Genomic DNA, 27,900 nt, shown 5'->3' with positions numbered 1-27,900 from the left:
AGAGAAGGAAGAAGTTTAGAGCATGAAGAAAGAAACCCCAAGAGGCCAGGTGGCAAGGCCAGAGCCCCGCCCCAGGCTCCGGCCCCGCCCCCAGCTCCACCTCTTCTTCCTCCCACCTCCCACCCCCAAGTCGCGGCTCATCCTCGAGGGCGGAGAGAGGTGGCATTTGAGTCCTCCGGTATCCCAGCAGGCAGTGCAGCCTAGAGACGCTGACAAAGGAGCGGAGGAGCAGTCGCAGCTGCTTTCCGAGGAAGCCGGTGTTGCCGAGGTGAGAGTCCCCCACCGTCCCGTCACCCACTTCCTCTCACTTCGGGAAAATGTGGAAGTTACGTGGCTGAGAGCCCCCCGCCAAAGAATGACCCATCCCCACAGCCGGAGGTTGGCTCTGTGATTGACAGCGGGGCTCCGCTGCGCCGAGATGCGGGTGGGCGGCGGGGAGGAGACAGAGGGGATCCTTTCCTGTCCGGTGTGTGACTGGCAGTGGCTCCGCCGCCCTCGGCGCCGGACCCCGGGGTCTGGCCAGCTGATGTGTGGCTCGCTCCTGCCCGGGCAAAGGCAGGCTCGGGAGCCTCTCGGTGCCTGCCCGGCGGAGTTCAGTTGCCCAGGGGATGCGGCTCTAGGGACAACTCTTCGGTGGACGCAGCGAGGAGGGCTGGGGGAGGGAAGTTGACTCCCCGTTTGGGGTGACACCGTCCTCGCCCTTCCTCCAGCTCAGCCGGTCGCCCCAGTGAGCAACTGGAAGGAAATCGGCAGGGCTGGAGCGAGGCGTCCCGGGATAGCCTCAGCTGTGCCGTCTTTGCCTGGAGGGAGATGAAAGTAGGGTGGAGAGGCGGGGAGGGAGAGCGAACGCCTTCTTGGAATAATGGGGTAGGGTGTAGGGGGTGCGTGGCCTGTTTCCTTCGACTTCCCTGGACCTCTGCACGGATCCTGATGGTTGCACCAGCTGCTCTGCTGTAAACAGGCTCACATGACCGGTTTCACATGGAGCGGCCGGTGTGGGGACGAGGGCTGGGAAGGCTGGGCCCCAATCAGGTGGAGCTGAAGTCCTAGGACAGTCCATTTTGTACTCCCTCTCCAGCCCTCCTGCCCTTAATCAATGTTCTGCAGTTTCCCGCTTTGAAGGAAAGTAATTGACATCTGCCCTCTCTGGCTGAAGTAGCAGATCTGCCCCAGTAGAATCTGAGAGATCTCACGTCGGGGAACGAGAGGACAAATACTAAGTGAAAATTGACCTTTGAGGGAGATAAGAAGAGGACTCAAACGTGAAAAATTGGGTCCTTTGGATCTTGCCTAAAAAGCAGTCCTGTTCTTAATGTGAATTCCAGACAGAAAGGGGAAAGTCTACTTTTTCAGGCAAGGCACACGTGGGATTTAATATTCTTGGTGAATATCTTGTCCACACTTCCTCTGAATACTGGAAAATCTCTTTGCTTAGAAAAGACTATATACAGGATATTGAATACGGAGTGGATACCAACTTTTAGATTATACTTATAGTTGGTAGTGGGAAGTTTGGAAAACAGGAAACAGGGCCAAATGTGTCTTTCAAGTTGTTCACGTCTACATACCCAATCAGGATGCGAGATTAAACTAGTTTCTGAAGCGTTTCTTGAACTCTTAAAACAACAGGTATACCTAAATACTAGGAGAGTTGAAATTTTGGAAGTTTTCAACTTAGTAAGGGATAGCTGTGATAGATTCTCCACACATGTATTAATAATATATAATTAAATGTAATGGACAATATTCAGTATAAAGTTACTCCTTTATAGGCAAAAATAGACAATAAAACAAATACCCTGTAAAACAATGCATGCTTCTTCCTTCAATTGTTTATGTACATTTGCTTCCCAAGTGTTTTATTTTTTTTTTCTTAGAGAGCTTTTACATTTAACTCCATTTTCTGAAAACTAACAGTTAGGAAATGATCAGAGAAGCGATTCCATTCCCTAATAGGCCAATAAAGTAATTGGCTACTATTCTTTTTCTATTTTTAAAGAAGTTTAAAATGGAATATGTAGACATTTTACATGTCTACAAAAACATATATATTTTTTGAGACAGGGTCTTGCTCTGTCGCCCAGGCTATAGTGCAGTGGTGCAATCTCAGCTCACTGCAACCCTTGCCTCGTGGGCTCAAGCGATCTCCCACCTCAGCCTCCCGAGTAGCTGGGATTACAGGAGTGCACTACCATGCCCAGCTAAGTTTTTTATTTTTTTTTATTTTTATTTTTTTTGGAGATGGAGTCTCACTCTGTTGCCAGGCTGGAGTGCAGTGGCACAATCTCGGCTCACTGCAACCTCCGCCTCCCGGGTTCAAGTGATTCTCCTGCCTCAGCCTCCCGAGTAACTGGGACTACAGGCGCCCGCCACCACGTCCGGCTAATTTTTTCTATTTTTAGTAGAGACAAGGTTTCACCATGTTGGCCAGGATGGTCTCGATCTCTTGACCTCGTGATCCACCTGCCTTGGCCTCCCAAGGTGCTGGGATTACAGGCGTGAGCCACTGTGCCTGGCCACCCAGCTGATTTTTGTGTGTTTAGTGGAGACAGGGTTTCACCATGTCGACCAGGCTGGTCTCAAACTCCTGACCTCAAGTGATCCGCCCACCTTGGCCTCCCAAAGTGCTATGATTACAGGTGTGAGCCACCATGCCCAGCCAACTTTATTGTGTATTTTTAGTGGAGACATGGTTTCCCAATGTTGGCCAGGCTGGTCTTGAACTCCTGACCTCAGGTGATCTGCCCACCTCGGCCTCCCAAAGTGCTGGGATTACAGGCATGAGCCACCGTGCCTGGCCAAAACCCAGGCTGGAGTGTGCAGTGGCACGATCTTAGCTCACTGCAAACTCTGCCTCCTGGGTTCACGCCATTCTCCTGCCTCAGCCTCCCGAGTAGCTGGGATTACAGGCGCCTGCCACCACGCCTGGCTAATTTTTTGTATTTTTAGTAGAGACGGGGTTTCACCGTGTTAGCCAGGATGGTCTCAATCTCCTGACCTCATGATCCACCCGCCTCGGCCTCCCAAAGTGCTGGGATTACAGGCGTGAGCCATTGCACCTGGCCAATTTTTTTTTTAATTAGCTGGGCATAGTGGCTTGGCACCTGTGGTCCCAGCTACTCGAGAGGTTGAGGTGCGAAGATCACTTGAACCCAGGAGGGGTTAAGCTGAGGCCATGCCACTGCACTCCAGCCTGGGTGACAGAGGGAGACCCTGTCTCAAAAAGGAAAAAAAGGCTGGGAGTGGTGGCTCACACCTGTAATCCCAGCACTCTGGGAGGCTGAGGCAGGTGGATCATCTGAGGGAGTTCAAGACCTCGTCTCTACTAAAAATAGAAAAATTAGCTGGGCATGATGGCAGGCGCCTGTAATCCCAGAACTTTGGGAGGCCGAGGTGGGCGGATCACCTGAGGTTGGGAGTTCGAGACCAGCCTGACCAACATGGAGAAACCCTGTCTCTACTAAAAATACAAAATTAGCCAGGCATGGTGGCGTGTACCTGTAGTCCCAGCTACTCAGGAGATGGAGGCAGGCAAATCACTCGAATCCGGGAGGCAGAGGTTGTGGTGAGCCGAGATGGTACCACTGCACTCCAGTCTGGGCAACAAGAGTGAAACTCTGTCTCGAAAAGAAAAGAAAAATAGGAATTGCACCCTGCAAAATTCTCATTAGGTATATTAACCATATAGGTTGACCTATACCTCTTCATTGAGAAATTGAAGATGGCCTCAGCTAAATCCTGCCTCCAAAATTAGAAATAACAGCTTCAGTTGACTTTCTTGACCTTCAGGGCAGAGAACAAAGTCTGATTCTTTTACTCATTCCAGCTTCTTCCTGAATTAGGCAGACTATGTTATTAATGGTGAAGTTAGAATTTTTTAAAAAAGGAAGGCTCTAGCAGTGTCTTAATTTAGCAGTATCTTGGTTAGATCACCAGAACCAATGTCTGGTTTTCAGCTTTTCCAGGTTCAAAATTTCATTGGCATATCCAGAAATTGTCAGTCTCGCTGATTGATTCACACCAACCAAACTCAAAAGATTTCTATGAGCATGAATGGCAATTTGCTAACTCAGTGAGAACTGCCAAACAGACCAGAAGACTCATGTACAAGCCAAGGCAAGCTTTGCTGTTGACTATATGGAAACACAAAGAAGTTGCTCTTGACCTCCCGTTTTTCCAGGTTCTATGAGGACCACATTTTCAAGCCTAGCAGTCAATATATTCCACATCATTACAGGTTTCTTTTATATAAAAACCATTTCAGTCATACCTTTGTATGGATATATCCTAGTCACCTGGTTGAATTGGGTCACATGTAAAACATCTCTAAAATCTGTTTCTTCTGCATTCCTGCAGCCTTAGCCTAGGCCCTCATCATTTCTTCCTGCCACATTCATTCAACAGTTTTTTTTTTTTTTTTTTTTTTTTATGGTAACTACTCAGGAGTCAGGTGTTGTGCTTGAATGGTCAATGGCAACCCCTCTCCAACTTCAAATCTTAATTGGTCAGTTCCGTGCTTAAAATCCTTAAGGCCAGGGACAATTGTAGGTTACACTTGTAACCCCAGTGCTTTGGGAGGCCAAGGCAGGAAGGTTGCTTGAGGCCAGGAGTTCAAGACCAGCCTGGGCAACATAGGGAGACCTCGTCCCTATATTTAAAAAAGAAAAACCCTTAAGTGGTTTCCTATTGCCTGCAGCAGTGGTTCTCAAAGTTTAGTGTGGATCAGAATCACCTGGAAGACTTGTTAAAACAGATGGCTGGGCCCCAATCCCAGAATTTCTGATTCAGTAGGTCTAGGGTGAGAACCAAGAATTTGTGTTTCTGACAAGCCAAAACCACTGGCATAGGGAATCAAGTTTAAACCCCCAAACGTTCACAAAATCTTTCACAATCTGCCTCTAACTTACCTTTCTAGCCGAATCTCTTGCCACTCTCCCCGTATCTGCTATTTTTAACCATATGCAGTGCCAAAGCTCATTTTAAGCATCCCTTTCATGCTTCTACACACATTCTTCCTGGAATTCATCTGGCCCTCCACTTCTGCAGACTAGCCTTAAGGCAGATGATCACTTTCTTTATGCTCCCAGAGCACTTTATATCTATCAGCAGTTTTAACATTGCTCACATCATATCCTAATTACTGCTGTATATCTGTTTTTCCGCTAGTCTGAGTTTTTGGAAGGCTGACAAAATATTTTCATCTTGTCTCCATATTCCCTAGCACAGTGCCTTGTATATAATAAGTGCTCAGGGAATGTTTGTTGAGTGAATCTGTGATTTTTTTTTTTTTTTTTTCTTTTTTGAGACAGAGTCTTGCTCTGTCACCCAGGCTGGAGTGCAGTGGTGCGATCTTGGCTTACTGCAACCTCCGCCTCCTGGGCTCAAGTGATTCTCTTGCCTCAGCCTACCAAGTAGCTGGGATTACAGGCGCCCGCCACCATACCATGCCCGGCTCATTTTTGTATTTTTGGTAGAGATGGGGATTTACCATGTTGGCCAGGTTGGTCTTTAACTCCTAACCTCAGGTGATCCTGCCCACCTCGGCCTTCCAAAGTGCTGGGATTATAGGCGTGAGTCACTGTGCCCGGCCACGAATTTGTGATTCTAAAACTTCTGAGTGTTACATGTAGCAACATATATAGAATCATATAATATGGATTTTGCTTTGAGAATTGCACATCTTAAAATGAGGACATACGGAGATATTGTAAAACATGGAAACAACACATTAATTATAACCGGGTTGTAAATAACACATTTGAGAATATGAAGTGTTTTCAAAAAGACATTAGGGTATTCTTTTTTTTTTAATCTTAAAATGTATACGACTCAACTTTTAAATCTTGAATATAGAATAGCCAATCACTACATATTAATTATAGCAGTCAATCCCATTAGTTAAAATAGCAAAGCATACCAAAAATCTACACAATACATAAAAACAAAAGTGCCAAATATTCAGCAATGAACATTGAAGTAGAAAGTAAACATTAGAACGTCACTTGTTATGACTTTAGGAAAATGCCAGCAATTAAAAACCCTAATAAATAATACTGGGAATTCAGAGGAGGACAACTGAGTTTATGAAGTGGGAGGGAAGGAGGTTTTAATACTAATGAGACTAAAGGAAAATAACATATCGCTCTTAACGATTTAGTATTTAGTTGGTCATTGGCAAGGAATGCACAGAGTATGGAAGAAGGAGATAGCCCCTATGCCCAGATAAAAGGGAGCTGACCTGAAGGTGGAGCTGGGAACCTTAATCAGAGTAAACAGCAAGAACCAGGAAGAGAGAGTTAAGTAGCTGGTACACTGTGACCAAGCAGATGGGTCACCAGTTTCTGGGTGAAGGCTGTACTTTGAATCATCCTTAACTGTTTTCAAACTTCGAACCACTTATTTCAAATGAGAAAATGCTATGAAAGTGGTTTCAGTGCTCTTTAATGGTCTCTAAGTTTTGTATCTATGGTGGTAAAATGGATTCCTGTTGATCTCAAAGTCTTACCTTTTCCTTCCTCTGGTCAATGCAAAGTGAGGAAAATGGAAAGAAACCATCATACTTTGGGGTACTGGTCTCCCCGGATTGATGGTAGTAGCAGGCATGCGTGAATATCTCAGAGTGTTTATGCTTCTTTTTGTGGCAAAGTAGTTTGCAAACTGGTCACAAGGTGGTGTGCACACATCAGGTTTTCTTTATAATTTCATTCAGGATGGATGTTCTGTGCCTTTGGTACAGGGGAGGAAGACAAGACAGTTTCCTGTATCACCAGATCTCAGCTGCACTCTCTGCCTGTGAGGTCAGAAGTGTGGTGGAGCCTCAGATTTCTAAATGCTTGCTGGCACAGTTAGGCACTGAAGAGCCAGGGAAAATCAGAGGGAAACAGAAAGAGGGGAGGGGAGAAAAGGGGAAGAGAGGCAACTGGGAGTGCTGATTCTCTCTGCTCTCCTCTTACCCCAACCCATGGTGAGCAGCTACCTAAGATTTACTGCTCCTCTAATTAGGATCCCTTGCTTGTCTTGTATAGACAAAGTGTGTTCAGCTATGATGGGCGAGTGGTGGGGGGAATGTTTCCCAGTGGAGGAGACAGTTATTAGTAGACATCTGTAGGATAGCTGATAAGCTCTTAGCTATCTGCTAAGTGCCCAGCACTGACCTTGGGCCTATGAAGGGTACAAAAAACAAAAGCATCCCACAAAAAAACAATATGGCATTATACCTAAAATCTGACTGAGGAGTCAAAATTAATGCACACAAAACAAATGTCAAAATATTCCATTCTGACTGGGTTCAGTGGTTCATGCCTGTAATCTCAGCACTGTGGGAGGATTGCTTCAGTTCAGGAGTTCAAGACCAGCCTGGACAACACAGGGAGACCCTGTCTCTACATAAATTAAAAAAAAAAAATTAGCCGGGAGTGGTGGCACATACCTGTGGTCCCACCTACTTGGGAGGCTGAGGTGGAAGAATCACTTGAGCCCAGGAGTTTGAGGCTGCAGTGAGCTGAGATCATGCCAGTGCACTCCAGCCTGGGTGACAGAGTAAAACCACGTCTCAAAAAAGAATTCAACTCATACAGTAAGTACATTCAAAATAACATCATAAAATTGGTGAGATCCGTGGAGATGGAGATCATGGTAGTAGAGGAATGCCACAGGGAGAGGGAATTTTTTTTTCTTTTTTTTGAGTCAGAGTCTCGCTCTGTCACCCAGGCTGGAGTGCAGTGACGCCATCTTGGCTCACTGCAACCTCCGCCTCCCTGGTTCAAGCAGTTCTCCCGCCTCAGCCTCCCGAGTAGCTGGGATTACACGTGTGCACCACCACGCCCAGCTAATTTTTTTTGTATTTTTAGTTTCGCCACGTTGGCCAGGCTGGTCTCAAATTCCTGGCCTCAAGTGATCCGCCCGCCTCAGCCTCCCAAAGTGCTGAGATAACAGGCGTGAGCCACTGTGCCCAGCCAGGGAAGGGGAATTTGTATTAGGTTTTGAAAAATGAGTAAAATTTTGCTGTCCAGAGAGGAAGAATGCGGCAAGCCTTCATTATTAATGTCCTGATGAATAGTTCCTGACAACTATAGCTGTTTCATCATCAGGAAAATAGTGTGTGCAACTCAATAAGTGAAATTGTCTCTTGATTTTTCTTTATAAAACTGAAAAGGCAACACAAATGAAGATAATGCAGACTTAGTTGTGACTTGAATTTTGGATCATCCTTTGAGAACTCTGATCTTCTTGATAAGCAGGGACAGTTGCTACAGATTAGGGCATGTGTGGTAGTCAGCATCAGGGAGGCAGGAATTTTTTTTTTTTTTTTTTTCGAGATGGAGTTTCGCTCTGTTGCCCAGGCTGGAGTGTAGTAGTGCGATCTCGGCTCAATGCAACCTCCATCTCCTGGATTCAAGCAATTATCCTGCCTCAGCCTCCTGAGTAGCTGGGATTACAGGCGTGCACCACCATGCCCAGCTAATGATGGCCAGGCTGGTCTCAAACTCTTGACCTCAAGTGATCCACCTGCCTCAGCCTCCCAAAGTGCTGGGATTACAGGTGTGAGCCATCGCGCCTGGCCGAGGCAGGACTTTTGAAATTGAGACACAGAAGGGATGACTGTATAAGGAAGTGTAAACCTGGAGACCAGAGTTCTGCCACTAATACCCTGTGCAACCTTGGATAAGTCTCTTAACCATCCTGGGCCTGTTTCCCACATCTGTCAAATGAGAAAAGTGGGAACCAACTAACTCTGACTTGGTGTGCACTTGACTTTTGGAAAGCAACCTCCTAAACCGATTTGCAATAAGTTTTTACCAGTTTAGTATATAATCTCTCCCCAGGATTTTTGCATTTTATCGTTTTGTAATATGGACTGCAGCAAAGAGAAAGTGTTAGTCTCCAGAAAACTATCAATTCAAGGCAAGTGTTACACCTTATTATGTTCATTGGCACAGTTGCTAATATTGCTCTATTGACTTGGTGCTAATTCTTCCCTAATTTCCACTGGTTGGAGTTTAGGAGGCAACTTATATCTTAGCCAAGGTAAGTGATAAGCTGGGCGTGGTGGCTCACGCCTGTAATCCCACCACTTTGGGAGGCCAAGGTGGGCGGATCACGAGGTCAGGAGTTCAAGACCAGCCTGGCCAACATGGTGAAACCCTGTCTCTACAAAAATACAAAAAAAAAAAAAAATTAGCCAGGCGTGGTGGCATGCACCTCAAATCCAAGCTACTCAGGAGGCTGAGGCAGGAGAATCACTTGAACCCGGGAGGCAGAGGTTGCTGTGAGCCGAGATCATGACATTGCACTCCAGCCTGGGTAACAAGCGAAATTCCGTCTCCCCCGCCCCCCCAAAAAAAAAAGTGATAAATGGGAACAGAGATAGGAAAAGAAATAATAGTAAATTGCTCAAATATTATTAAACACTTAAACACTTCTCTCATAGTAACAAGGAGATAGCCTATTTGTGATTCATGGGGAAATGTGTACATGTTCAACTCACAAAGAGAAAGCTTTGAAATTAAAAGAAAAAGAATTCCTACTATGCCATTATTCAAAGATAGTAAAATTTCTACTTTGACCTCTGTTGACTAACTTCTTAAAGTTAGAACCAAGAGTTTAGCATTTGTCTGTGTGGTTAATTTTGACTTCCCAGTCAGATTTATGAACCATTTCATACTCTTTTAAAACAAATAGTTTCACATTAGAGTTATACATGTTCTTAAGTTTGCAAGTTATCTTAAATCTTTTTCTCACTATGAGTTTCTGTTACATGTAAATTATTTTAAATAATCGAAATTATTCTATTTAGCCCATAGTTTAAGGTTTTCAGTATGTTTTTGGGAGAATTATAAACTAGAAAATACAGTTAACAGAGATTTTTCACATTGCTTCTAAATTCCCTCTTGTGTTTCAAAACAGGCACCTTTTTCAAAGTAAGCCCTAGTAGAGTTGTTACTTAATTTTTTTTTTTAATAAGTATTTAAAGACTTCAGAATTCAAAAGATACAAAAGGGTATCCAGAGAAAAATTCCTCCCACCCCTGTTTCTTTCTCCAGGGACAAATGTGGATATCCTTCCAAAGAATTTCACCTGTATCCAAGACAATAGGTTTTCATATTCTTTTATCTGCCCCCCCCCCCTTTTTTTTCTTTTTGAGACAGAGTCTCTCTCTGTTGCCCAGGCTAGAGTGGAGTGATGCAATCTCGGCTCACTGCAAGCTCTGCCTCCCGGGTTCACGCCTTTCTCCTGCCTCAGCCTCTCAAGTAGCTGGGACTACAGGCACCCGCCACCATGCCCGGCTAATTTTTTTGTATTTTTAGTAGAGATGGAGTTTCACCGTGTTAGCCAGGATGATCTTGATCTCCTGACCTCATGATCCACCCACCTCGGCCTCCCAAAGTGTTGGGATTACAGGCGTGAGCCACTGTGCCGAGCCTTATCTCCCTTTTTATACAAATGGCAGCATGCGTTGCACACTGCACTGCTCCTTGCGTTTCTCACTTAACACTACCTCTTGAAGATCAGTCCATCTCTAACTACACAGAGTCTCCTCTTGATACCTGGTATCCCAATGAATGGATAGACTATACTTTATTTAATGAATCCTCTTTTAATGGACAGTTGAGCTGTTTGAAATCTTCTTTTTTTTTTTCAGATGGAGTCTCACTCTGTCTCCCAGGCTGGAGTGCAGTGGCATGATCTCGGCTCACTGCAACCTCCACCTCCCGGATTCAAGTGATTCTCCTACCTCAGCCTCCTGAGTAGCTGGGATTACAGGTGTGTGCCACCACGCCCGGCTAATTTTAGTATGTTTAGTAGAAATGGAGTTTCACCATGTTGGTCAGGCTGGTCTCGAACTCCTGACCTCAGGTGATCTGCCCGCCTCGGCCTCCCAAAGCGCTAGGATTACAGGTGTGAGCCACCTCGTGTGGCTTGTTTCCAGTCTTTTGCTATTAACAACAAAAAACTAGCTCTTCCTGGGTGCCAAGTTCTGTTCCATATTGTTTCACATAAATCATTTTATTTAACCCTCAGCACTGCAGAGAAACCTTTCACCTACATGACTTCACACAAGGGTAATATAATCCCTAGACGTACAATCTCTGGAACTGAGGCTGTGTGCATTTGATTTTGGCACATATAGTGGTTATGCCAATTCACCTCCCCACAAGGAATGTAAGCACATGCTTGATTGCTCCCATCATATGCTGTCAAAATTTGAGTTTTACTAATGGGATAGGTAAAAAATTGTGGTATTATAGTATGGCTTTATTTTGGATTTCCTTTGCTGTGAGTGAGGTTAAACATCCTTTTGTAAGTTCAAGGACAATTTTTATGTCCCTTTTCTATGAAATATTATAGTTTACTAATTTTTTGTTTTAGTTTTAATTGACAAACAATAATTTAATATACTTTTATATTGAGTTGTCTTTTTCTCAGTAATATGTAGGCCCTCCATATAGTAGGGAAACTTGCCTGTGATATGAATTGCAAATGTTCCTTTGGCTTTGCTTATAAAGTTTTTTTGCCATGCAGAGTTTAAAAAGTTATACAGACGAATTTATCATTTTCTGTTTATTTCTGTCTTCAGGAACAGTTTTTCGTTTGTTTGTTTGTTTTTTTCCCAAGACAGAGTCTTGCTCTGTTGCCCAGGCGGGCGTGCAGTGGCACAATCTCCGCTCACTGCAACCTCCACCTCCCGGGTTCAAGCAGTTCTCTGCCTCAGCCTTCCGAGTAGCTGGGATTACAGGCGCACGCCACTATGCCTAGCTAATGTTTCTATTTTTAGTAGAGACAGGGTTTCACCATGTTGACCAGGCTGGTCTCAAACTCCTGACCTCGTGATCCGCCTGCCTTGGCCTCCCAAAGTGTTGGGATTACAGGCGTGAGCCACCGAGCAAGCCCGGCCTTCAGGAACAGTTTCTTTTCTTTCTTTTTTTTTGTTGTTTGTTTTTTGTTTTTTTTTTGAGATGGAGTCTCACTCTGTCACCCAGGCTGGAGTGCAGTGGTATGATCTCAGCTCACTGCAGCCTCTGCCTGCTGGGTTCCAGTGATTCTCCTGCCTCAGCCTCCCAAGTAGCTGGGACTACAGTCACACACCACCATGCCCGGCTAATTTTTGTATTTTTTAGTAGAGACAGGGTTTCACCATATTGGCCTCGAACTCCTGACCTCATGATCCTCCCACCTCAGCGTCCCAAAGTGCTAGGATTACAGGCATGAGTCACTGCACCAGGCCAGGGACAATTTCTAAGTTTAAAAAAACAATTTGGTTTCTGTTTTTACGTCATTATTAGAAAGCCTGAGGTTTTTTGTTTTTTTTCCTCATTGTTTCTTCTAGAATATTTATGACTTTATTTTTTTTTTAATTTTACTTTTTTTTAAAAAAACTTGTATCTGTTTAGAATTTTCCCTGATTAAGGAGTGAAGGATAAATTTTTTTTTTCTAGATAGATACCTGATTCAGCTAACATTTATTGATTAATCTATCCTTCACAAATCAGAGATACCACTTTTTATCCTAAATTAAATTCTCATCTCGACAGAATTTTAGAATGAGATGGTGCATATAATTTTGTGATGCCAAATTTGGATGTTCTCTTCCTAATGCTTCCTAAGATAGTAATTATACAGCTTATTTATCATTTTTTATTGAAAAAAAAAGAGAGAACACATCAAACTTCTGAGAGCATATTATCCCAATAGAAATGTGTATGCTTTTGAGTAGAAGAAATAAAAATGGAAAATTATAATTCTTTAATCGGATGGCTTTTAGAATAATCTTAGTTTTGTATTTTTTTTCTATAAACCCAGGAACTTGATAATCTTAGTTCTGTTTTATTTTATTTTCTTTTTTTTAAGACAGAATCTCAGTCTGTTACCCTGGCTGGAGTGCAGTGGCGTTGTCATGGCTCACTGTAGCCTCAACATCCCTGGACTCAGATGATCCTCCCACCTCAGGCTCCTGAGTAGCTGGGACTACAGGCATGTTCCACCACCCCCAGCTAATTTTTGTATCCTTTGTAGAGACAGGATTTTGCCGTATTGCCCAGGATGATTTTAAATTCCTGGGCTCAATAAATCCTCCCACCTTGGATTCCCAAAGTGCTTGGATTACAGGCATGAGCCACCGCATCTAGCCTTAGTTTTATTTTATTGAAGTGCACAGACAGTATAGTGGAAAGAATACTGGACTAGGAGGCAGGAGGTCTGTCAGCTCTTTGGTTTTTTGTTTTATTTATTTATTTATTTATTTTATTATTATTATTATTGAGACGGAATTTCGCTCTCGTTGCCTAGGCTGGAGTGCAGTGGCGTGATCTTGACTCACTGCAACCTCTGCCTCCCGGGTTCAAGTGATTCTCCTGCCTCAGCCTCCCAAGTAGCTGGGATTACAGGCACCTGCCACCATGCCTGGCTAATTTTTGTATTTTTAGTAGAGACAGGGCTTCACCATGTTGGCCAGGCTGGTCTCAAACTCCTGACCTCAAGTAATCCACCCGCCTCGGCCTCCCAAAGTGCTGGGATTACAGGCGTGAGCCACTGCGCTCAGCCAACTCCTGGCCTTTCTTACAGGTAGAATTATTTATGTAGTCCTCTGATTCTCTAGCACCATATATACCATGATAGGCTTATAAGCATCTATTATAATAGAGGTAGCTTCAATATTTTTGCTTGTCAATTAGACTTGAACTTTTGAGAGTACAGCCTGTGTATTATTCATCTTTGTATCTCTGCTCAGCTTCTGACATAGTTCCTGGTATATAATAGATGCCCAGCTGAAAGAAAAGAATAAACATTTGCATACATGACTATATAGCTCCTATTTGATAGAAGTTGGAAAGGCCTCTATCAGAATCAGAGCATGTGAGCCTCCGCAGCTGTTAAAACCAAATAATTCATTCATTTGTTTTGTTTCTCTTTGAATGCATGAGAACCTGAACTTGAAATTGTTAAATGGCTTATAGTCTATTTTAAAGGTGTGATCTACAGGGTAAAAATCAGATATTTTCTCTGATTGTACATTTTAGCTTTTGCATTTTATTTTTAAAAGTTATGTTTCAATTGTGGGGGCACGCCTGTAGTCCCAGCTACTCTGGAGGCTGAGGCAGGAGGATTGCTTGAGGCCAGGAGTTCAAATCCAACCAGGTAACATAGGGAGACCCTGTCTCTTAAAAAAAAAAAGGCACACTTGGTGTGCTTGGTAAATAAGAATATTGATTAAAGTGAGATTAGGAAATAAATACAGAAACATCACACTTAACAAGCATTCAGACTTCTGTCAGTTACAGCTATCTGGAACATATTCAAGAACCCAGAGGGAATCTAAAAAAGCCTCTGAAGTTGGAGGAGAATAGCTCTCACAAAGCATGTGTACTTGATGTAGGAGGGAGAGGCACAGTGCCACTCACATGCCAAAGCCCTACTTACTGACTACACATTTTCATAAAAAAATTCCAAGGACTGCTTAGCATGTGTGGTCATTCGGCCTCCTTTCAAGACATTTTAGCTTGTTTCTGGTTTCAGCAGAAAAAAGATTAAAAGAACTCTCCCACCCATGCTGCCAAGAAGGCACTAAATAAAGTATTGTTGACACGAGCGTAAAAGTGATTCTCATGGTTTTCTTCAGAAATCATGGAAACTTACTTTGTGTTTATTTTTTAGTCTTTAAGAATTCTGCTGGACTCATGCAAAATCAGTTGTGACGATACTTAATTTATTCTACTTTTTAAAAAATCTGAGGTTTAAGAAGAGCGATATCCCTTTGATCTCACCTCTTTGAAAGGAGGTCATTAATTTGAGAAAGATTTCTTTATTCCTTTGAGTATTTAGATTATTAATCATAGGTTGAAATCCTCAATATGAAAGGAGCATGTATAAACTTCTTTGCATAATTTGGTAAAAGCTATATAAGTAAGTCAAGGTAAAAAGTCAAAAGGCATGTTTAAATGATTTGGGGACTTTTTTTTTTTTTTTTGAGTCGGAGTCTCCCTCTGTAGCCCAGGCTGGAGTGCTGCAGTGTTATCTCGGCTCACTGCACCCTTTACCTCCCAGGTTCAAGCGATTCTGCTGCCTCAGCTTCCTGAGTAGCTGAGACTGCAGGTGTGTCACCACACACCTGGCTAATTTTTGTATTTTCTTTCTTTTTTTTTTTTTTGAGACGGAGTCTCGCTCTGTCGCCCAGGCTGGAGTGCAGTGGCGCGATCTCGGCTCACTGCAAGCTCCGCCTCCCGGGTTCACGCCATTCTCCTGCCTCAGCCTCCCGAGTAGCTGGGACTACAGGCGCTGCCACCTCGCCCGGCTCATTTTTGTATTTTTAGTAGAGATGGGGTTTCACCGTGTTGGCCAGGATGGTCTCGATCTCCTGAGCTTGTGATCCGCCCGCCTATAATTTTTGTATTTTCGATTTTGTATTTTTGTATTTTGTATTTTTAGTAGAGACAGTGTTTCACCACGTTAGCCAGGCTGGTCTGGAACTCCTGACCTCAAGTGATCTGCCTGCCTTGACCTCCCAAAGTGCTGGGATTACAGGCAAGAGCTACTGCACCCGGCCGATTTGGGGGCCTATTTTAATGCATGCTAAATATGCTTTTTGTGTAGGGGCTATAGATTAATGAAAATTGGGATCATTCACTTCTCGCTTTCTTCTTCTATTTCTAGATTGCCAAAATGCTTTGGAGTTTTTAACTGAATCTAAGAAAAGTCCAAAATAGATTTGAGACTGTAAAAACAGAAACTGCAGCAAGGGGGATTCAGTGCCAATGCATCAACAAAAAAGACAGCCAGAGTTAGTGGAAGGAAATCTTCCTGTTTTCGTGTTCCCCACGGAGCTCATATTTTATGCAGATGATCAGTCAACACATAAGCAAGTGTTGACACTGTACAATCCCTATGAGTTTGCCTTAAAGTTCAAAGGTGAGTATCCTAGCTCTATTTTCTGGGTTTTTAACTGCTCCCTACTAATTTTTTACTTGTAGAAACTAATTAAAAAAAAAAAAAAAAAAACCACTAATGGCCATTGTGACTTTTTCTTTCAGTTTTGTGTACTACTCCAAATAAGTATGTTGTCGTTGATGCTGCAGGTGCAGTAAAGCCTCAGTGTTGTGTGGATATGTAAGTCAAGATCACTTCTTGGTAACACGTTTTAAGTGTGTTAATATTTATGTTTTTAACTTGAGAAAAAAAGATATTTTCTTGAAGCTGTTCTCACATAGGCATTTATTATATCTTGAATTTTTGCTGAAAATTTGTCTATTAAAATTGTTTCGAAGAGATTCGGCCAAATACTTAATAATATTTCATATTGTTGGAGCTCATGTATGTGTTAGTATCTCCGTGAACATTTTCTCATTGTTGTGGTTTTAGTCATACCAGGGATGTATAAAGGTAAAGTTCTGACTTATTCCTTTAAATTTCTCCAGCTATGATAGGGGATTTAGCTTTCTTTGGAACAGGCTGCTATTTGGAAAACTATAATACTACTGTCTAAGAACAATGGTAATATAAGTTCATCTGAAGTGATTCAACTAAAAGCCTGGAAGTTAATCTATATAAACAGGAAGCAGTTGTGTAACCACTCATCTGTAAAGTATTATTTGAGCTCTTCCAGATAATTTCATCTTAGAGTGTCAGATAAATGATTGTTCAAGCTGTTCATATTTAATTTTTATTTTAGAACTAGTGGTGACCAGATGGATCCATTGACCAGCCCTTAATTTTAAGCTACCAAGTACACTGTATTTGTTTAAATCTTCTGTGAGAATGAGAAGCAGAATTCTTTTCTTTTGAATACTTTTTCACCAGCTCAAAGCCATAAAATGATGTATCTTTGAGAATGTTTCTGCACATTGTAAAAAATTTTCATTCAGTACACAATAAGCAAGAGCTATTACAAAGAAATGTAGTCTCTTGCCAAATAAATGTGTTATCTTTGACCTAATTGTTTTGTGTTCCCTGATAAGAACAAAATAAATGGAATTGCAGAAAACTTATAAGAATTACAGTGCTTGGCTAGGTGCAGTGGCTCACGCCTGTAATCTCAGCACTTTGGGAGGCTGAGGTGGGAGGATCACCTGAGGTCAGGAGTTCAAGAGCAGCCTGGCCAATATGGTGAAACCCCATCTCTACTAAAAATACAAAATAAAAATAAAAATAAAAATAGCTGAGCATGGTGGCAGGTGCCTGTAATCCCAGCTCCTGGGGAGGCTGAGGCAGGAGAATCTCTTGAACCCAGGAGGCAGAGGTTGCAGTGAGCAGAGACCACACCATTGCACTCCAGCCTGGGCAACAAAAGTGAAACTCTGTCTCAAAAAATGAAATAAAATTACAGTGCTGTATACTCTTTTCTCTTCAGAGAAGCAGAGGTGTATTATTGGCCTTCTGTTGCACTGGTAATAGTGGATTACTTACTTATTCAATTGCTTGTTTCTACCTGCATGCATGGGATTCAATTTTAAGTGTAGGGTGAGGTTTGTTGCCTAAACAATAAGTAAGTAGAAATGGAAATTTATGAGATGTTTGTGGGGAATAAACAATTGCATATATTTCTATTTAGTAAATGTTGCTGCACTGAGATATCCAGAAAAAAAAAGTCATTGCTAAAGATAATTTTCTTTCTTTTTTTTTTTTTTCAAATGAGACAGTCTTGCTCTCTTGCTGTGGCAGCGATCATAGCTTAGTGCAGCCTCAAGCTCTTGGGCTTGGGCTTAAGGGATCTTCCTACCTCAGCCTCCCAAGTAGCTAGGACTACACGCACACCACCAAGCCAGTTAATTTTTAAATTTTTTTGTAGAGACGGGGTCTCTGTGTTGCTTAGGCTGGTCTCAAACTCCTGGCTTCAAGTGATCCTGGCCTCAACCTCCCAAAGTGCTGGTATTACAGGTGTGAGCCACTGTACCTGACCAAAAAGGAATTTTCTTTACCTGTTATTTTTTTGCTTAAGACTTTTATTCTGTGTTTCAGATTATGTGCTTTCATCTAATATTTCTGAATTACTCATTTCCGAATTACTCATTTTTTTAACATCTTAGCAAATTTCTGTTTTTGAGTATTTGGTTGTAGTCAGTATATTAAAATATCTCACTGCATTCTGTTTGGCTGGCCCCCAGAAATCTAAACAGCATTTGTTATTTTTGCTGTTTTCAGTGTGATTCGTCATAGAGATGTTCGATCCTGTCACTATGGTGTAATAGACAAATTCCGTCTTCAAGTTTCTGAGCAAAGCCAGAGGAAGGCTTTGGGAAGAAAAGAGGTTGTTGCTACTCTTCTCCCATCAGCAAAAGAACAACAAAAGGAAGAAGAGGAAAAAAGAATAAAGGAACATTTAACTGAAAGTTTATTTTTTGAGCAGTCGTTTCAACCAGGTAGTTTTGGGGTTGTTTTTAAAGCCCTTTTGATGTCTTACACATTATTAACTTTAAAATAATCAGGCAGCTAAGAATAATTACTAGAAAAATCATCTACCATTTCAAACATGGTCAACTACTTTAAAACTGAACCTAGAGAATCAGGGACCTGAAGTAGAACAAGAAGCCTGGAGGTGGATTTTGAGAGGAGGGAATACCCCTCACTGGACTAGGCTGTAAGGAGAGGGTAGATGTTGCTGTAGCCTTTTAAATATATCTGTATTTAAACATAAACATAAACATATCTAAGACTGCAGGCACCATACTTTATGAAGCTAGTAAATTTGGCAGTTCTATACTTCTGTTTCCATGACTTTCCTATATCCTTTCTCATTTAATTAGTTCCAAGGAAGAGAGAGATTGTGTTTGGCAATAGGCCAAGCTTAGTGCACTGTTCATATTATTTTGAAAAAAAAAAAAATCTCATTAAAGTTGAAGTTAATTAAACTAAGTAGATTATAATATCCCCTGTGGGCTATTAATTGAATCCTTCTCCAGCCCTCATTTCCTTCCAGCTTAGATATTCAGAAGTGTTATGATATATTCTTTCAACATTGACACTACCCTCATATTCAACTGTTTGGATGTCATTACCCCATCTTCTTAACTTCTCATTATCTCCTCCTAAACCTGTTGTAGTAGAAGGAAGATAAAATTTTCCATAGAAAAACAGGGAAACTGGAAACTTTTTGATGGTGATACCGATACATGAATATGATAGCAGCTGTCCTTGAAATTGCAACATTTTATGAAGGATTAAAAAAATCTAATTGCTGTTACACTCAGTCATATCAGTTTGTTCATCTTAGAATGTTTATTTCCGCCGGGCATAGTGGCTCACGCCTGTAATCCCAGCACTTTGGGAGGCCAAGGTGGGTGGATCATGAGGTCAGGAGATCGAGACCATCCCGGCTAACACAGTGAAACCCTGTCTCTACTAAAAATACAAAAAATTAGCCGGGCATGGTGGTGGGCACCTGTAGTCCCAGCTACTCGGGAGGCTGAGGCATGAGAATGGTGTGAACCCGGGAGATGGAGCTTGCAGTGAGCCAGTGCCACTGTGCTCCAGCCTGGGTGACAGAGCGAGACTCTGTCTCAAAAGAAAAAAAAAAAAAAAAAAGAATGTTTATTTCAATAACAGGAAGTAGTAGTGCCTCTTTGATTTAATGTAGCTAAGAGTCTCTTCCTAGTCCATTAGGGACCATCTAGATTTTCTGGTAATACCAGGACTAGTGACTAGGTAGTAGCTATTAGGTTGGTGCAAAAGCAATTGCGATTTTTGCCATTACTTTTAATCGCAAAAACCGCAATTACTTTTGCACCAACCTATAGTGGATTGTTTTATTCTGACCAATTAGTATCAACTGACAGGACCAGCTTTTCATCTTTTGAAGCTGAAAGAGAACCTTTGTCCAGTGTCACTCTGTCAGATCAATATTGTAAAGTTAACGTAGTTGTGAAATGCAAGATTCCCTTTTTAAAATGCTTCCTCTGGTATAAGAAAGCCCATTTAATTTGTATTTGTTTTTTGAAGTTACACTTGTAATTTAAAATAGTCTTTGAAGTTCAGTTTTGTATTTAACAGAAAAAACCAATCTGGAGTAAGGAATAATAAGGAGTAAGGTTTAGGGTATATGTGTATGTAAATATATGTAAGGAGAACTTTATTCCTCTTATTGTGAAATTTATTAAAATTCAGGTGAAGATCATGCTAAGAGGCTAAATAATTATAGTATGTATTGTCTTATTTGGTTTATTTTTTATTTTTTGAGAAAGGGTTTGTCTCTGTCGCCCAGGCTAGAGTGCAGTGGTGCCATCATAGTTCACTGCAGCCTCCAACTCCTGGATTCAAGTAATCCTCCTGCATCAGCCTCCCGAGTAGCTGGGACTACAGGTGCTCGTCACCACACCCAGGGTCTCACTATGTTGCTCAGGCTTGTCTTGAACTCCTAGCCTCAAGCAATCCTCCTGCCTCAGCCTCCTAAAGTACTGGGATTACAGGCCTGAGCTCCCGCACCCGGCCTTATTTCATTTTTCTAACAAACCTTGGTGTCTAAAGTGTATTAGAGAGTTTTTCTAATTATAAAATTGGAGTAGGCAGATGAATGAGGATAGGTGATGCTAGCATAACACATGGTGATCTCTGTTTTGGGGGAAAAAATTCTCTAATCCATTCCTGTAAGGAAGCTCAATGAAGGCAGGCACTTTTCCTAGTACTATTATATCCTCAGTACCTAGCACAGGGCCTGGCACAGAGAAGCTACATAATGAATTTGTAAATGAGCTGAGCTAGGAAGGCTGGACTTCAGGTCTGCTAAGGGTCTGTGGGAATGGTGAGTTTTTTTCTTTTGTTTTGGCTTACAAGGTTTCATGGCTATGACAGCTGTTTAGAGGAAGGGTGATACCACAGTATAGCCCCATTCACAGTCCTGGCCAACATGTCCCATTTATGGGTAGTTACCCCAATGTGCCTAATAACCTGGAAGTAAGTTGAGTAAAGTTTTCTTCTTTAACAGAATATCATGATGACTGATTTCGTCTTCTGTCTATTAAATTTACAGGAATTTATATGTAGTTTCCAACATGTGGAAAACTCAGGTTTTTAAGTTTTTCTGAACTAAAATGTTGAAAATTAATTGAGATTGTTTTGGGAGGCTTTGAAATGTCATTACTTTTACAAGTCCTTAGCTTAGAGAATATTTCAACAAATGCATATTATTAAAGTATTAGAGGTACAACAGTGTTGTGAGACTCACTTTTAGCAGGAAAATGGTTGATGGCTACATTATGAAAAATTTGGATTTTGAAATATATTGAAAGTCAGTAAAAATGAGAAAAATTTAAGTTTATTGTATAAAACACATATAGCAATAACATAAGAAAATGTACCTGTAATCTCACACACTTAACACATCTGCTTATATAAGTGTTCCATGTTACTTTCCAGACCTTGCCTATGTGCATAAGTATATCTTGTGAGTTCTTTTATTCAACAGAAATTTAAGTATACTTTCATAAAATACTAGAGCTCAGGTTATTAAAAAGCCATTTTAAAAGATACATCTGAATCTTAGTGGGTTTGTCTTAATTACATTATTAACGAACTGCTATGTCTATGCTATAATGTTTGAGTCAGTACCCTCTGGCTTAAGAAAAGTATAGTCTTAATTATTGTTTATAATAATAAAAAAATTGAAAATAACTGAAAAGTCCATCAATTGGGAATTGATTAAATTATAAATATTCATAAGGTAGTGTGCCAGGCAGACATTTACGAGGATCTGATAGAATGATGAATGCTTATACATTGTCATATAAAGAGCTTCAAATATATTTCTAAGTAAGGAAAAAAAACCAGTTATATAACAGTATGTATAATATGGCCTTATTTATGTAAAAGATTCTCCTACATGTTTATACGGGCATTTGTAAAATCTAAAAGGATACATACCAAGCTGCTAACAGTGTTAGCTCTAGGAGGGTGGAATTACGGAGGAACATTCACGTTTTCTACATCTTTATAACATATTTTACAACGATCCTGTAGTACTAGGGGGAAAAAAGCTTTTTCCATTTTGAAAAATTTCAAGCATTTATGTAAATGTTTTTGGAATACTAAAAATTCCAATTTCTCTAAATACTACATGTTCTCTAAATACTAAAAATTGTTTGAAATTACCTTTATTGTGGGTTTGCAGTGAATGGTGTACTTGTCATAAATAACTGTTTTCCTTGAGAATTCATCCTTGCAACAAAGATAACTATAAAGGTATTCTATTAACTGAAACAAGACTTGGGGTTTTTCTTTTAGGTATTTCTGCTATTGTTTCATTCCAAGCAATAATTACTATAAAATTTGAATTTGTTTTCACCTCTCTGGCTCTGATGAAGTTCAGTTAACGCCACACAACAGCTAAGGTATTAATAATTTAGAAAAGTTCCATTTAATAATAGAATGAACAGCATTATTTCATTAATGAAACACAAAGATTGTGTTGCTGTTGGCTATTCCTTTTAATGAAAGGAAAGGTAGTGGGAAAAGCTGTATGAAAGAAAATGCTGTTACTGGGTTTCTTAAAAATATGGGTATGTATACTATACAAATAGAGTCAGAACTGTAGAATAGCAGGTGTGATAACATTTTTAATTTTTTTTTTTTTTTTTTTTTTTTTTTTTTGAGAAGGAGTCTTGCTCTGTCACCCAGGCTGAAGTGCAATGGTGCAGTTTAGGCTCACTGCAACCTCCACCTCCCGAGTTCAAGCGATTCTCCTGCCTCAGCCTCCTGAGTAGCTGGGACTACAGGTGCGTGCCACCACACCCGGCTAATTTTTGTATTTTTAGTAGAGATGGGGTTTCACCATGTTGGCCAGGCTGTTCTCAAACCCCTGACCTCATGATCCACCTACCTTGGCCTTCCAAAGTGCTGGGATTACAGGCGTGAGCCACCATGCCCGGCCTTTTTAAAAAATCTTTTAGAATTTTATTTTAGGAACATTTAACGTGAGATCTAGTCTCTTAATGAATGTTTGTGTACAATAAAATATTGGTTAAATGGAGGGATAACGTCGAGTAGATTTCTAGGACTCACTCAGTTTACATAATTGAGACCTATGCCCATTGATTAGCAATTTGCATTATCCTCCTCCCCCAGCCCCTGGCAACTACCATTTTGCTCTCTGCTTCTATGAGTTTGACTATTTTAGATTTCCTGTATAAGTGGAATCATGCAGTATTTGTCCTTCTGTGACTGGCTTATTTCACTTAGCGTATTTGCCAGATACTGTTTCTGCTGTTTTCTTCTTTGCTATAAATGGGTTAGAGCAGAGGGAAACACTTTTGGTTCCTTAACATTTTCAAAATTGATAGCAGGATGTACAGTTATTAGGATCAAACCTATCTGGGGAGCTCCTTAAAATATTCCCAAAAGGTAGTGGAGGTCTAGTGTGGCAGGCTCAAATTGAATATACACAGGCAAGCCACTGGGGTACTGGAAGAAAATATCAGAACTTCAATTTATATTTATTTTTAGCACATTCTTCCAAAAATCTATTTGTATGTTTTATATTAAGCCTAACAGTACAGAACTTGTGCATATAATTTTAAAATGTGCATACATTGATGATACATGCTTAAATACTTTCTACTGACTAGGGTGGGATGGTCGGGGGAGTTGGTGACCACCTTTCAGTAAGAGCTCACTACCTCACAATGCCACGTCAGCATTCCATCCTGCAATGATTCAGACCAGTTAAGACATGGGCTTCCACATCAGCCCAGCAGTTAACTCTCTGACGGATGAAAACGATGGGGAAACAATCGGAGAAGTTAGACAAAATCAGAATTCTGGTGAGTGGCGGCCAGTGTATGTGAAGGAACTTTTGTCTTAAAGTTTTTAGAAGGAAGCTTAGGGATTTTTGTCTTTTTACAGAAAACAGAGCTGTCTCCTCAGGACCTAGTTTACTAACTGTCTTCCTGGGAGTGGTGTGCATTGCAGCCCTGATGCTGCCTACAATGGGGGATGTGGAATCGCTGGTGCCTCTCTACCTCCACTTAAGTGTGAATCAAAAATTAGTGGCTGCTTATATCTTAGGTAAGGGTTTTAAAGATGCATTTGGGACATATGTGTAGGATTTTATGTGTTTATGGGTGGTGGTGGTTTGATTTTTTTTTTTTTTTTTTTTCCTGAAGAACAGGTAAAGAAATGTTTCAAGAGCATGTTGAGGTCAGGTGCCTTTGAAGACTTTTTCAGCTCACATTTAGTTCTTTTTAGCTTATTTATCTAGTACCTGATACTGTATTCAATTATTTTCCTTTTGCCGACTTACAATGTCATAAAACATGTATAAAATGTAAACCGCATGCATTCCATGATACAGCATTTCTACTTTTAGGAATTGCTCCTAGGGAAACAAAGTACATGTGGTGATAAAGATGAATAATGCAGCCTTGTTTAATATTGTGAACCTTTCTCTTTTATTATTATTTTTTCTTTACTTTTGAAGGCACCATGTTCAGAACTTTTTAAGCCAATTCCCTTATTTCCTGTTGATTCACTATTTCAGTCATCCTGGCTTGAAATCTTAAGAGTTAATTATTTCAATGGAACAAATATTTATTCTGTACCTTCCGTGTGTTGAGGATTAGTGTTCTGGTGATGAATGACTTTCCTCATGTTCTCCTCTCACCTTTGCTTAGATGCCAACTCTTTTCGGTATTCCCTGGCATATGTGCTTTCTCTTATTTATTTATTTATTTATTTAGAGACGAAATTTCGCTCTTGTTGCCCAGGCTGGAATTCCCTGGCATATGTGCTTTCTCTTATTTATTTATTTATTTAGAGACGAAATTTCCCTCTTGTTGCCCAGGCTGCAGTGCAATGGCGCATTCTCAGCTCACTGCAAGCCTCGCCTTCCAGGTTCAAGCGATTCTCCTGCCTCAGCCTCCCGAGTAGCTGGGATTACAGGCATGCACCACCACACCCAGCTAATTTTGTATTTTTAGTAGAGACGGGGTTTCTCCATGTTGGTCAGGGTGAACTCGAACTCCCAACCTCAGGTGATCTGCCCAACTCGACCTCCCAAAGTGCTGGGGTTACAGGCGTGAGCCACCAGGCCTGGCTGCTCTCTCTCTTTTATTTTGAGAATCATCTTCTTGATGATTCTTGATCTCTCTACCTTCTGTCTGTGTTCCTTCTCTCTTTTTCTTCCCCCATTCATTCCCACCCCCAACCATCCATCATATTGTCATATTTATTTCTCTTTTGCTCTCACGACCACCCCCTAGTCAAAAATATTCAGTGGTTCCCCATAATCCATACGATGAAGTATATAACCTTCAGTGCCATAGTTTGGCATTTAAGACTCTCCACAATCTGAGACCTCTCTGAGCCAAATTTGTCTAGCTGCTTCCTCCTGTAAATCATTGCCTAAAGTCTTTTAGATTATTCACTCATTCTGGAAAAGCTCCTCTAGAGGCCTGGTTCTCCAGGCCCTTACTCATGCCATTCCCTCACCTGAAATGCCTGCCCATCTCCTCGTTCTCTCTTTCCTGTCCATGTCTTTTTTTTTTTTTTTTTTGCGATAAAGTCTTGCTCTGTCACCCAGGCTGAAGGGCAGTGGGTGGCCGGATCTCAGCTCACTGCAACCTCCGCCTCCCCAGTTCACTGGATTCTCCTGCCTCAGCTTCCCAAGTAGCTGGGATTACAGGTGCTCGCCACCACACCCGGCTAATTTTTGTATTTTCAGTAGAGACAGGGTTTTGCCACGTTGGCCAGGCTTGTCTTGAACTCCTGACATCAGGTAATCCACCTGCCTTGGCCTCCCAAAGTGCTGGCATTACAGGCGTGAGCCACCATGCCTGGCCCCTGTCCATCTTGTAAAGCAGCTTTTTATCATTGGGGGCAACTTTTCTGACTGCCCCAGTCTCATGTGATTATCCTCTGTCTCTGTACTTTTTTTTTTTTTTTAAATCACACTTTCATCATCCTTCATTTAGGACTGAGCATATTCTTATTCTTATTTTATATTTTATATATTCTCTCTTCAAAAGAAAGAAGCAAAGCAGGAATGCCATGCTTCTGTCTCTTTGTGGCCCTAGGGCCCTGGGATACAGGTAGACTCTTGATGCTTCTGTTAACAAAGTCGACTGGCTTTACCCATGCTTTAAAATGGCACATCTGCTGTTATGGCTGATGTGACTGAATAAAGTAGGAGGTATATTTGATAGTTTGCTGTGGCCAGACATTAGTGATTTAATTAAATCTCTCCAGTGACTGCCCATTGCTATAAATTGGATTTCTTCTTTATAATATCAACAAAATTCAAATTGACTTTGAGTTCTTGGTAGAGTGCCTGCCTATGTGCTATGTTTTATTTGTTCACTGAGGTCCAAACAATTGCTTATTGAATGAAATATTCTATTAGATGCATATCTTTAACTGTTCTCCATTTTTTTTCTTTCAGGTCTTATCACAATGGCCATACTTAGAACATGAGCAAGGATTTCAGTTGACTTCTGAAGTAAATCTATCTTGAAAATATGAATGTGGACTGCCTTTTATCTCTATTTCACTCCATTAACATGCTACAAACTATTGAATGATTTCAAGTAATTGCAAATGTATAATATATATTTTAAATTATAATTTAATTTGAAGGACCGCAGAACATTATTTTACAGACAGTAAGGATGCTTCTGAGTGACACCTAGGAAATTATTTGAAGAAATTCTTTTTATACCTATACCTGTTGTGCAAGAGACTTTAAAACATTTGTTATTTGCTCACCCTTTTTTTCCAGTTCACTTTGATTGCTAGGGGTCATGTCTGCTTCGAAGTTACAGGACTAAAAGAACAAACTGACCGGCCTAAAACTAAAATGACATTTATTCCCTAGCTACAAACGTCAGCGTTATTATGTTAATCATATCTTACCCTCTATCATTATAAGCGGTTGCCATGGTGTTTCTAAAAGTGTTTTACCATTAATGTGTAGAGGGGAACAAAGCATAAAGTACTAAGGGATCATGCTTATCCTAGGGTCTCACAGAAGACAGGACATATTAATCTTGTGAATTACAGAACGGGTTGTGGTCCAGACACCAAGAATCATAGCGGTTTTTTAAAAAAACCTAATGGAAGTAGGGTGACCTCTCTCTTTGGTCTAAGAGTTCTAAAGGAAGGTAGGCATCTGTTTAATTAGTTGGTTCACCCTGGCTTTACCTCTGGTTAATGCTTTGTGTTAACAGGAAGGAAAAATCACTTTATCTTTTCTTCCAAGCCCCTTCCCCACCTGACTTGCCCAGACTGGGCTTACCAGATACCAGGTGATTTATGTGGAGATGATTTTTCACCTTTAAACTCTAAGCCAAGTGTAGGAAACTCTTCATAGCTGTGTCGATTTTATATCAGTCACTGAGACTTTTTTTTAAGTTTTTATTTATTATTAAGACAACTTTGCCAAAAAAAATCCCCTAAGCACAACTATTTACATTTCTTTATAGCCTCTTCTGATCTCTAACACATATATGCAGTTTTAACTGTTACTGTCATAGTAACTGATCTTTTGTCTAAGGATTTTTACCTGAAAGCACAATGCATTAAGAGTCTCTTGAAAATCATCTTTCAGATCTTTTTACAGAATGAATTTATGCACTGCAACAAACACAAATGTATGCCTGAGGTTGGTTTTTGCAGAAAATAGTCTCCGCTTCTAAAAACTTCTATGTCTAGTCTTCCATAGGAAATCCTCACTGTTTAACCATGTGAGGAGCCTAAGTCATTAAACGGATCATGTCTGTACATTGTGTAATGAATGAAAAGCACATAAATGTAATCTACTTTGAACTTTGTAGAAATTATGTGTGGAGGCTATTCTTACTTATCCATCTCAAGTCCTGTGTGTGCACGTGTGCGCAAGTGCACATACGTGTATGTATGTGTGTATAATAACACATTGTAAAGAACAGAAATTACTTTAAAAAATAAACAGAAATGGAGACCTGAGCTTCA

At 41.0% G+C, this 27,900-nt stretch overlaps 1 protein-coding gene across 3 annotated transcripts; it reads left to right on the top strand.

Moving 5' to 3' along the window:
• Positions 1-105: 105 nt before the first annotated feature.
• On the top strand, positions 106-27,900 carry MOSPD1 (motile sperm domain containing 1). Of its 3 annotated transcripts, none has more exons than XM_050776729.1 (6): positions 106-268; positions 15,649-15,903; positions 16,026-16,101; positions 18,133-18,350; positions 23,821-23,982; positions 26,354-27,900. In XM_050776729.1, the coding sequence occupies exons 2-6, from the start codon at positions 15,750-15,752 to the stop codon at positions 26,383-26,385; spliced, it is 642 nt and encodes a 213-aa protein (XP_050632686.1). In that variant the 5' UTR covers positions 106-268; positions 15,649-15,749; the 3' UTR covers positions 26,386-27,900. The 3 variants fall into 3 exon arrangements, with proteins under 3 accessions (XP_050632686.1, XP_050632687.1, XP_050632688.1); XM_050776730.1 differs by lacking the exon at positions 26,354-27,900 and adding an exon at positions 22,204-22,310 and having other exon boundaries at positions 148-268; positions 23,821-23,884; XM_050776731.1 differs by lacking the exon at positions 23,821-23,982 and having other exon boundaries at positions 150-268.

This window comes from Macaca thibetana, chromosome X, assembly GCF_024542745.1.
Source record: "Macaca thibetana thibetana isolate TM-01 chromosome X, ASM2454274v1, whole genome shotgun sequence".
In the NCBI taxonomy this organism is placed as follows: domain Eukaryota; kingdom Metazoa; phylum Chordata; class Mammalia; order Primates; family Cercopithecidae; genus Macaca; species Macaca thibetana.
Note: the sequence above shows the minus strand (reverse complement) of the source record. Positions and strands in the feature narration are given on the sequence as shown.

Coding starts and splice junctions, on each gene's coding strand:
- MOSPD1 (XM_050776729.1), top strand. CDS start 15,750: ATGCATCAACAAAAAAGACAGCCAGAGTTAGTGGAAGGAAATCTTCCT. Junction 16,102..18,132: donor CCTCAGTGTTGTGTGGATAT/GTAAGTCAAGAT, acceptor TGCTGTTTTCAG/TGTGATTCGTCATAGAGATG. Junction 18,351..23,820: donor TGAGCAGTCGTTTCAACCAG/GTAGTTTTGGGG, acceptor GTCTTTTTACAG/AAAACAGAGCTGTCTCCTCA.